The sequence below is a fragment of the Thamnophis elegans genome, chromosome 2, assembly GCF_009769535.1.
Source record: "Thamnophis elegans isolate rThaEle1 chromosome 2, rThaEle1.pri, whole genome shotgun sequence".
Classification (NCBI taxonomy): Eukaryota; Metazoa; Chordata; class Lepidosauria; order Squamata; family Colubridae; genus Thamnophis; species Thamnophis elegans.
In genome coordinates this window covers 63,793,342-63,805,463 of record NC_045542.1, presented here as the reverse complement: position 1 = coordinate 63,805,463, position 12,122 = coordinate 63,793,342, and the positions used below count along the sequence as shown (strand labels likewise).

The 12,122-nt window shown below is 35.6% G+C and overlaps 1 protein-coding gene across 1 annotated transcript in view; it reads right to left on the bottom strand.

Annotated features, from left to right (window-relative positions):
- Positions 1–12,122, bottom strand: part of SHISA6 (shisa family member 6) — a 335,906-nt gene that overhangs the window by 254,619 nt on the left and 69,165 nt on the right. The window contains exon 3 of the mRNA XM_032208530.1: positions 10,246–10,341. Coding sequence (XP_032064421.1) covers positions 10,246–10,341 — 96 coding nt within the window. The remainder of the gene's footprint in view (positions 1–10,245; positions 10,342–12,122) is intronic.

Here is a 12,122-nt window from a genome sequence, read left to right as displayed (position 1 = left end):
AATTTGGACTTTGATTACAGGCTAATGGAATTATGGGTTAAAAAAAAGAAACTGATTTGGATTTTCCTTTGTTTGAGATTATAGAATTTCTCATAACATACTTCACAGGTAAAAAGTGGTTCCCAGAAACTAAATGAGAGTTATATGGTAAAATAACATGTCTGCTTTTCTGACTAAATGTTAGCTACGGTAATTAATACTGAAAGAGAGAGCTTTTCTGAATGTTGGAGGAGGTTCCTGTTGACATGTGTAACAGCGGTGCAAGTTTAGGCAGTTCAGTTTTTCCCTTTAAAGTCAGTTACAAAGCCAAGCCAAGAAAGGGTCCTCAATAATACCCGCATGATGTCTTATAATGTAAATGCCTTCATAAGTTTGAAATGGATGCATAATCAATAAGAAAACAAACATATAAACATCAGAAACAAGATATGACTTAAAGGATCCTCCTGGAATTTTCTGTACTCTTGATGTGTTGACACTACAAATGCCAGAATTCTAAGCCACCAATGCTAGCTGGAGCTTCTGGTGGTCATAGTGTAAATACACTGAAAAGGGGTCAAATTATTTTAAATGTGCAGGTATGCAGTAATGCAGAACTGCCTGGCCTTGAGCTATTTACAAAAAAATACAACAATTTAGTCTTCTGTGGCATTTTCTTAAGCCATCAGGACTTACCCAGCTGTGTACCAATTAGATCTATTTGCATTCAGATTAATGAATGCTTTGTTCACTGTAACAAATGTTGCAGTCTTCTTTTGTGGGCAAAAGAATGTGGGCAGGTGAAGGGAACATAAATATTTATTCATTGGCATGTAAAACTTAAAAGTGGCTACATAAACATGATAATTTAAAGCCCTCAAATTTCACATGGCATTAAAATCAGTCTGACTGTGGAACTATTTGGAGCATCAAAATATATGAGTTAGATAAATTTCATTATGTGCATTTATAATATATATATTATCACTGAGCTGTTCGTGAATACAGTAAGCCCATTCCACTGTGTTCTTAAAGAAAAAAATACAGGAAATTTCATATTATATTTAAATATATATTCATATGGTCCATGGGTTTTCATAGAAAAAAATAATATTTATTAGGGTTATGCTCAGACTTGGTGTGAACTTCAAATCCTGAATTCAAGCATAAAGCAGGGTGATCAGGATGATTTTAATTTACTGAAAGTGGGATGGAGACCTGCAAATAGTCCCTCCTCTCTCTCCCAATTGCCTAGATTCTCTGTATGTGAAAGTAGTTTTCTTTCAGATAACCAAAATTTTTCATTTCCATTTTTATTTGATTTTGTTTCAGGCAGTTTGCTCCATCTTCTCATTCTTTTAATCCTTTCTCTACTATCCTTCCTTCCACAACTGATTCCAATCCTGCATTCTGTTTTTACAAATGATAATTTGATTTCATAATTGGCACTTTACTTAATAACCCCAAGTATTCTGATGTTCAGAATAACATCAACTTCAAGTTTTTGCTCAGTATGTAACTATTATAAATATTACTCAATTGTTATGGTATCTATTTTTTTTTGGTAAATAATGTCCTTCCATCCCTGCTGATAGGTGCTGAATGAATTTGTTAGTAAATAAGGCAGCTTCATTTCTCATTATGTTCTGGTCTGGCTTAGCTGTCTTGACCTTGTACCTGTCAATCATTCATCACAGTACTAATGTCTTCAATGAGAAAAGAAATGGGATAGAGGCTTTAGATAGGGGGAAAGTCATGTCTGTTTATGGTCATGTGAAAAAATGACAGTTTTCTTACCCTCACATTAAATACTAAATATTTGACACTGGTACTCAAAAGATGGAGGGGAAAAAAGGAAGAGGAGAAAGAAAAAGATAGCAGCAGTAGGGCTAGTACTGCTATCAATTCAAGACTAACAATAACCCCAAAGTAAAGCTAATGTGTTCCTATCTATGGCTAAGATGGAAGAGAGGTGGTGATGAGAGACGTTTTGACAAACTGGAGTACTCCCTTCAGACAAACAGCAAAGTCATCAATGCCATCTTTTGCAAAAACCATGAAGGCAGTATTAAGTAACCTGAGTTTAATTGTAAACAACATTTCTGCACAGAGGTTGGGCAGGGAAAATGGCAGCATCACCTGGGGCCATTAGAACTGTTAATATACTCATTTATGCTGCTTATATGCACTGATACATTGCAAAAAACAGAAGCACTAGAGGCATTCCAGGACTAGCAGCCCAATGATGCATCTGAAAAGACATCATCAGGTAGCTTTCACAGGGGCTAGAAAATCTAGCAGCAATGACAAGTTTCTGAACTACACAACAGAGAAAGTGCACGCCATTATTTCTCAAAACAAACTCAACAAATTATGATGGATGACCTGGGATGGCATAAGTCAAGTACGACTTTATTAGATTGCACTTTTAATATCTTAACTATCACTATCCTCATGATTAAACTGTCAGCATTTTAAGGTTTTCTACTCAAAGTAGTGGATTTCCTCTGTTGTTCACAATTTATGTATAGTAATCTAGGAATGCTATAGTCCTGATCTATCTTACATTTATCTATTCCTTAAGCAAAAGTTACATGAAATGTGAGAAACATCTTATTTGATTTTAGTCACATTATAGTGTTTCTAGTTTGTATGTTAAGATATCTTTTGATCATAAAAAGGCCATTTGAAATAAAGGTATGTTAGTTTGTTTGTTTACAATATTTACTGATTTGTTCTATCTATATAACCACTCATCTTGCATGAGCTTCCATGACTCTAGATTCTTCTCACATTTAAAAATAATAAAACAATTCAACACATAAATAAATAGCCAAAAAATAACAACAAAAGACATTAAAGAAAATTAAAAGCAATTTTAAAATTATATGGAACTGGAGCACAAGGAAATAAATATCTATTGAGTATTTGCATCATTTTTACAGAATAAACCTTCAAAAACCAAGATTCTCCAATGGCAAATGAAAACAAACAAACAAAATTATGACCATTTAAATATGTAAAATCAAGCAACTTTTTATGTCAACAATCAGTATATTGACCATGAACAAGACAGAGATATAGAGACATCATACAAAGATGCCAATCAGAGAAGAGATTCTTCAATTAGCAAGTTTCTGGTTATAAATATATTTATATATGAGACCTGCATATTTTATGAGTTACCAACCAAGGTTTTTCAACAACAGGTATCAAGGAGAAAACTGGGAAGATAGGAAGTGGGATGTTGGGAAACAGAGAGGGCCAATTTGTAAACAATTTGTAGCTGACTAGAACACAAAAGTCTGAGAAAATGGTGGTTCCTAGTCTATTACAGCATAAAAGTGTAAAAAAGAAACACAGTTTTTAAAATCTTGGGCCACACAAGAGAGAGAAACATCCCGAGAGTATATAGAAGCTGATTTTTGCCATTAGATCAAATTGTATCAGAAATCAAGTTTACTCTTCTATCCAATCCTTATCTTTGGCTTCAAAAGAAGAGGTTGAAAATTTTTTGAGATGTATTTTAGTGACTTAGAGGAAAGCCTGAAACTGTGTAAAAGCATTCCAATCAATATGGGGTTTTTTTGCTCTTGACTTTGGCTTGCAAAAGTGAGAGGTTATTGGACATAAGGCCAAACAAAGTATATAGCTAGTAGCTTACCTTTAGCTTAGTATGCAGAACAAACTCACTTTTTTTCTTCTGAAATTAATTGAAATGGTACTATTATGAGTTGTGGTGGCACAATGATTAGAGTGCAATACTGCAGGCTACTTCTGCTGATCACCAGCTGCCAGCAGTTTGGCAGTTCGGGTCTCACTGGCTCAAGGTTGACTCAGCCTTCCATCTTTCTGAGGAGGGTAAAATGAGGACCCAGATTGTTGGGGGCAATAGGCTGACTCTGTAAACTGCTTAGAGAGGGCTGTAAAGCACTGTGAAATGATATATAAGTCTAACTAAGTGCTATTGCTATTCCAATATTACCCATTACTGTTTTTAATCTTTTAGGACAGAGGTCATGACTGTAATGTTCTTAAACTATATGGGTAATTATATGTTTAATTTATATCAACCGCTGACTTATTTTTTTTTTTAATTCTGTCACAAGCATAAGGCAAAGGTTGAAATGCCAACCAGAAGACAACGATTCCCTTTCATTTGAAGAGGTATATACACACTTCCTTCCCTTTCTACTGAAAATGGTAAGTCCCAATCAGCATGCAGAAGAGAAGGACAAGAAGACATATAAAGTCAAGCACAGAACCCTGTCCATAATGAAAAAATATGATTTGTTTTAGGTCTGAAATTGCCCTGAAAGTTAGTAGTGTAAGGATATCAGGAGAATATCAGCTATAATTAAATTGTCGCTCATATCAGGGGCCAATATGTATTTTTGACTTTAAAGGAAGTTATGGCAAATTTCGTGGCTCAAATGTTATAAATTCCTACATATGTGTGTGTGTGTGTGTGTGTGTGTGTGTGTGTGTTGATGTATGCACACACACACATCGTCTGTCTATCTATTGTATCTGTCTACTTTAATCATGCAAAAGAATGAATTGTTAAGGAACGTCTTAATAGGATAATAATGTGTTTTGAATACAATTAGAAGCTGTGCTGAACAAAGGGATGAACTTAAAAGATGAACCATTGGTAAGGTACCAATCTGATAAATAAGGTTTGAGCCCAGGCCAAGAAAATGCCTTACAAATAACCACTTCCAACAGCCCCTCCCCATTTGCACATCCAGATAAAATGAAGAGGAAAGCATGAAGATACAATTCTGCTAGCTTCTGATACTATAGCTTCCCAAATAAAAATGGCTTTAGATCTATCTGGTGTCTGCTTCTTAGTCTGGTCTACCTTATAGGGCTGAAACAAAATCATTTATGATTGAGATGAGGGCTTAAAGCCAGCTTTCTAAAATTCTGGCAGAACATTTTCCCCTGGGCTTGGCTTTCTAATGCTCTAAATCATGGGTGTCAAACTCGTGGCGTAACGTTGCCATCACATGATGTTTCATGATGTTTTTTCCCTTCACAGAGCTGGGGTGGGCATGGCTTGAGCATGACGCATTCGGCCCAAGGGTTGCCAGTTTGACACCCCTGCTCTAAGTAAACTATTGGTCCACTTGAGTAAAAATAATGGCAAAGAGGTATATTATCATAAATCTGAAATCTGAAACCTGTGATATCTTTGGAGAAGTAAGCAAATACTTCACTAATACATAAGGGATACTGTCATCTAAAGCAAAAGAAATATGGTGCCTTATTAAAAGATAAGGCTTTACTGTAGCCAAATATCTTAGGAATATTACTATTTTAAGCTTAAGAAGGATGTTCATATTCTACTTATTGGATTCCAGGTTCTGGTTTATTCTATATCTTATCCACTTATGTGATGTTTATAAAATTTAATCCACAACTTATGTGCTATTACACAGTTTACACCAAGGAGGACTACAATTTGAAACTCTCATCCCACATTTAATTAAAACTTCAAAAATAAGACACACACACACATACACATACACATACAATTCTTCCTAGATATGATGCAGAGAAACAGATTTATGAAAGCATGCTTCATACATAAAATGACTGCATACAGATGAACTCTGTAACTATATATTGCTATTTGTTTTCTCTATTGTATGTGTTGATCAATGATTGAAATAAAAGAATCTTATTTGTAAGCTGTGGTGAGCTGCAGTGAGATGGGTGGCAGACAAATTTAATAAAAATAAATAAATAAATAAATGAATAAATAAATAAATAAATAAATAAATAAATAAATAAATAAATAAATAAATAAAATGAGTCATGTATCATTTCAATCATTTCATTACCATATGAGTTGACCGCTTATAATGTGCACATACATACATACATGCATACATACATATAAATACATACATACATATATGTATATATGTGTGTGTATGTATGTATATATGTGTATGTATGTATATATATATATGTATGTATGTGTGTGTATATGTGTGTATATGTATATATATGTGTGTGTATATATATGTGTGTGTGTGTGTGTGTAGATATGTGTGTGTAGATATGTGTATACATACATACATACATTCATACATACATACATACATACATTCATACACACACACACACACACACATATATTGCAATTGTGCTGATAAATATATAAATATATTTGGGCATACCAGGGGTTGTGACACAATACATAGATACATGTGTGTGTGTGTGTGTGTGTGTGTGTGTGTGTGTGCGTGCATGTATGTATGTATGTATGTATACCCAGAGAATGATTGCAAAAAAACACAAGGCGACATAATGCACAGCATTTTTGTTCGTAAATATCCAAATTCATTGCTCTACCTTTTAGCACCCCAGAAAAATATTCTGTGGTTGGGAAGTCCTCCACTTTTATTTTGTCTAAGCTCAAGCATATTCCTATCTCATGTTTAAAGAATATACACTTCACAATATTTCATAGGCTGAAATGATGAATGGAATCACTGGTCCTGCAGGGTCTCACATCAGAGGCATAAATCATTTTAGCTCATTCTGTTCCACACCATTGACCTCAGTCTAAATCTTTGGTATTCACAATAGGGAACATGCCATAAAACCAGTTTTCCTAACCCAGAATCTCCATCCAGAATTGCTATTCAACTCTAACAGGGCAACTACATCATAGAAGGCGGGGGCGGGATGTTAATATCCTAGCATCACAGACACAGCACTAAGTAATTCAGTTTTAAGCAATATATATATATCGCAGCACATGTGATAAAGGCATAATTTCAAGCTGTATTTTTATGGTGGAATTTTTATAATTAATTGCAATAATGCTTATTTCCAGAAGCTGTAGTTAGTTTGACAACATAACCTCTGCTATCTCAAGTTGAAAAGGTACAGGAGTTTTGGAACATCATACATACTCTGCAAGCAAGATAGCACTTATGTATATAATTTTGGGTATAATTGTATCAGTCTTAATGAAAAAAAAGCACTTTTCAATGTCCCAAGATGAGCATTCAGCTCCCCATTACATCTTACTTTCCATATTTTTAATGCACATATACAGCTCATATTTTAAATCAATTGAGTAAATGGAAATTCCATGATCAATTAAAAATATCCCATAGTCTTGTATTTTGTTTCTAGCATCCCTAGGCTTCTTTAGGGAGTTCACCAAGGATGGCTGTTTATTTGAAAGCACTCAAACAGTTCAGCTAAATGACTAACCCCACAGCAAGGAGACACAGAATGTAAAGCTGCCATGTGAGATTTTTATGCAAGAGTTTGCCTTCTTGCAGTGAAACATGTGAACTAAATCCTCAAGGAAATAACACATATTGTGATTTGGATCCAGAATCAACTATGTGGATGACAACTAAAGTGAATGATATCATCTACTTCAGAATCAGCACATTCAGTCCTTGGAAGGACTTTTTGCTTTTGTTTTTTTTAAAAAAAGATAAGCCAATCATTTTTATTCACAGATCTGTAAATGGAATTTTTCAAGCTTTCGGCATTGGCCCGGATAATGGATGAAAATCAACTTTCTAATACAAAGTTTAGAAAAAAATAACTACAATTAATTCTATTACTCTAAAAAATTCAGCCAGGGTGAAGCTGGGGAAAGGAAATCAATTCCAGAAAGGATCTTACAGTAATGAAATAGTAAAATATGAAATATTGGATAATGCTCAATAGCAAAAGTTTGTTCATTACTTCCCTATATTGCTCGTGACCATTATCTCTCAACATTTTTTCTTTAAAAAAAAATCTCTTCCCGTTGCCTTTTTGCCCTTCCTACTAGGCATGCATCTTTAAAACAAAAATCCCCTTAAGCTGATTGATTGTGATAACAATGTAGATAATATCTGGCAATAAGCAAACCAAAATATTTGGGACAAAAGAAAAGATGCTTCTGAATTTGTTTCTGTTTTTTTAGACTCCATTGGAATGTCTCAATTTGTGATTTTCTGCCAGCAAGTTCCCTTGTTTGATTAGAATTAGAAAAACTTGAAAAGGGTAATTCAGAAAAAGATTATAGAAGGTTTTTTTCCCCCTTGGATGTTCTTTGTCCATACACTGTATCCACTTCCCCTCCCATTTTGTATGCTTTCTTCTGTATTGCACCCTACACCACAGGACAACACAATCCTACGGGATATGCCTCTACCTCAATAAACTTTATTTGAACACACAAAACACAGACATTACACACATATAATGTTTTTTTTCTGTGACAGTTCCACAGAACTCACATCGCTTTGGGTGACATTTATAAAGAAAGCTTTTGTTCCGTTGGTTAAACAGCAAAATAAAAATCAGAGCAAGAAAGGGGAGTTGGTTGTTTTTGTTTTTACAACTTGTGAATGATGAACATCCATGGAAACATCAACAAGAATGGATATATGAAACAATATGCCTTCACATACAATACAGTGTTTCTATAGAAATAGAATTGTATCTCCAAATACATGATATAAATGTTCAACAGTCTACAAGTAAGTCAGCAAGGAACAATGTTGTGTCATCAAGGTGGCTTAAGCCTGCCCTTTAATGCACTAATGTGCCATAGAGTGAGGCAAATCCCCAAAAAGACTTGTCAGTTAACTAGTTTGGAATCTGTTCATCAAATCCAATGAGTGGTCCAGCCCTACTAGGACTTTCCCTCTCTCCCCTCAAATCTTTCTAGGAAGTTGGCTCATTCTTCAACAGTCTGAAAGCAGTAAAATGTACACAACTCCATCCCCCTATAAATTAAAAAAGGTCTTGATATATACTTCATTAGAAATTCACCCAAATAGACACCAGTGTGATTTTTAAAGAGCCATCCTGGTTTGGGTAGCAAGATGCTCCTGTATATCAGTTATGAGGGTCATCATAATTGCTAGATGGTTATGGTAGATATCATTTGCTATTACATCACCACATCAGCACACCCAGCATTGTACTGCATATACATTATGTTACACAGAACATACACAGTGCAGGATATGGATATTGACATGTTTTTCAGATTTGTACAATAATGACTATGTCTATGTGCATTCTCTCTCTCTCTCTCTCTCTCTCTCTCTCTCTCTCTCTCTCTCTCTTACACACACACACACACACACCTACCTCACAGATTAGGTAGACAGACAAAAATGCATGACCCTTAAGGAAATCACTTTATAAAATGCTTACAATATTATATGTGTGGGAAGGATAAATATTTAAATACAATGCACTCTTGTTATACTGAATATGCTGATGCAAATTCAATAGAAATTGTGAATAATGTGACCAGTAGCTTTATGGCGCAAACAATAATGAGCATCTCTTTAAGAATCTCACACAAATTTTGGAGAGAAAAATGTAGAGGAGATGCAAAAGTGATTCAGTTCAGTGAGCCATTATGTGGCAGGACCACAAATCCATTTTCACTCTACAGTTAGGTTTATGCAGTCCAGATTCCAACATACAATAAGCAAAGAACAAATAAAATACAGAAGGTTCTCAAGATTCATGTATGAGCACCAAGAAGCAACATATTCCAAAGGGGAATAAAACTAGGCACAACAAAATGAAATTCCCAAGATCTTTAGCCAGACCAATCACCAAATTGCTTTCTACTGAAATCCAAAAAAGGCAAAGGTCAGTCCCACTCCCAGGCTTAACTGCATTGCTTGGAAGTATCTTTGGGCTTGTTTGCAAACTTATACATTTGCATAACATACCTATGGGAATTGTGAGCTTTTTGTCTTATTGTGCAATTCCTACTTTTTTCAGTAGGTAAAAGAGGTGTTTTTATTAGATTAGACCACAATACAGATTGTTTTTTCTCTAGGTGTGGTATAAGCACACCAAAGGGGTAGATATATTTATGTATACAGTTTTAAATCAAATGTTCCGCATTCTAATAATAGCATCCCACTTTGGGAGTAGTGTCACCATTTTATCCCATAGTAACTTTATGTATCTTTCTGTTTCATTGGCAAATGGTAGCAAGACAGGAGGTTTCCATTCATGTAGCTCAGTCCACCTGTCTTTCTGCCGTTCTGGAACCTTCTCCAGATGCTCATTCCATGTCTCCTTCCATAGGATTAAAAGGCCACTGTTAACACTTTATTAAACTTGCAGCACTATGTTCTGGCATAAGCCTATGATTTTCCACACTAATACTGTTATCTGATGTCATACATAACAAAACTTTCAAGTGGGAGACTGTTCTCAAGCATATATTTTCTATTCAACAAAAAATAGTTTCCACTGTACCCTTGTTGTGTCCTCTTCCTAATGTGACAAACCCAGAAGAGATGAAATTATGGAAATCTGGACCTCCACTTCGATAAATATCCTTTCCATAATGACCTGCCAAGAAAAGATGAGAAATAGTGTGTCATTTTATGCAGTTCAACCACAATTCCACTTCTAAGCAAAAAAAGAATGCAAAAAGGAAACTACAGTGTTACACAATGCCTGTGCAAAGAATTTGTTTAATATTTGTTTATTTATCCAACAAGCAATCCTGTGCTAAATCACAGGATTGATGCTCCGGAGAAAAACAGGAAGACGGAGCATAATGCATAGTGTTCTACCCTTGAATGAAAAGTATAATGTTAGTGGAATAAATAAATAGGTTTCTATCCCACTATTAACTGTATTAGATGCTCAGTGGCATGCAACAGAACAGTACAATTAAAATATCCATAGTACAAAATATTAAGAGAACTAGCTTGGTGTAGTGGTTAAAGCACCCTGCAAGAAACTGGGAGACTATCATTCCAGCCCAAAATGAATTAGATGACCAATCATTCTCAGCCTTAGAAAGAAGGCAATGGCAAACCACTTGTAAAATCTTGCCAAAAAAAATCCCTGCAGAAATGCATCCAGGCAGATATCAGGAGTCAACATGAGACAGAAACAAAGAAACAAATTTACAATAATACATTCAGTGGAAAAACAACAACTCAATAGCAAAGAGGTAAACAGGCCAACAACCTGCTGGAACCATCTATGAGTCTGCCAAAGCTCTGGAAGATCTCTGTATTAAAATCTTCTGAAAGTTCATTTCTATAGGGACTAATCTCCATTACACTCATTTCACATGCTAGTAAAATTATGCTCAAAATCCTACAAGGGTCCAGCAGTATGTAGACCGAGAACTACCAGAAGTACAGGCAGGATTTGGTAGAGGCAAAGGAACTAGAGATCAAATTGCCAACATATATTGGGTCATGGAGAAAGCTAGGAAGTTCCAGAAAGGCATCTACTTCTGCTTCATTAACTATGCTAAAGCCTTTGATTGTATGGATCACAACAAATTATAGCAAGTTCTTAAAGAGATGTGAGTACCAGACCATCTTATTTGTCTCTTGGGAAGCCTATATGTGGGTCAAGAAGCAACAGTGAGAACTGAACATGGAACCACTGATTGGTTCAAAATTGGGAAAGGAGTCCAGCAAGGCTGTATACTGTCACCCTGTCTATTTAACTTATATGCAGAGCACATCATGAGAAAGGCGAGGCTAGATGAATCAAAAATTGGAATTAAGATTGCCAGGAGAAATATCAGCAACCTGAAATGGTATAGGGTTTACTGCCTAGGCAGGGGGTTGGACTAGAAGACCTCCAAGGTCCTTTCCAACTCTGTTATTGTATTGTATTACTGGAATCTTAGATATGCAGATGATACCACTCTAATGACAGAAAGTGAAGTGGAGCTAAAGATCCTCTTGATGCGGGTGAAGAAGGAGTGCAAAAGTTGGCTTGAAACTCGACATTAAAAAAACTAAGATTATGGCATCTGGCCCTCTCAATTCCTGGCAAATAGATGGGAAAGAAATGGAGGTAGTGACAGGTTTTATTTTCCTGGGCTCCAACATCACCGCAGATGGGGAGTGCAGCCAAGAAATTCAAAGACGCTTGCTCCTGGGGAGAGAAGGTATGGCAAATCTAGACAGCATACTAACAAGCAGAGACATCACTCTGCCAACAAAAGTGTGTATAGTCAAGGCTATGGTTTCCCAGTTGCAATATATGGCTATAAAAGTTGGACCATAAGAAAGGCTGAGCGCCAAAGAATTGAGGTCTTTGAACTATGGTGCTGGAGAAGACTCCTGCGAGTCCCTTGGACTGCAAGGTGATCAAAC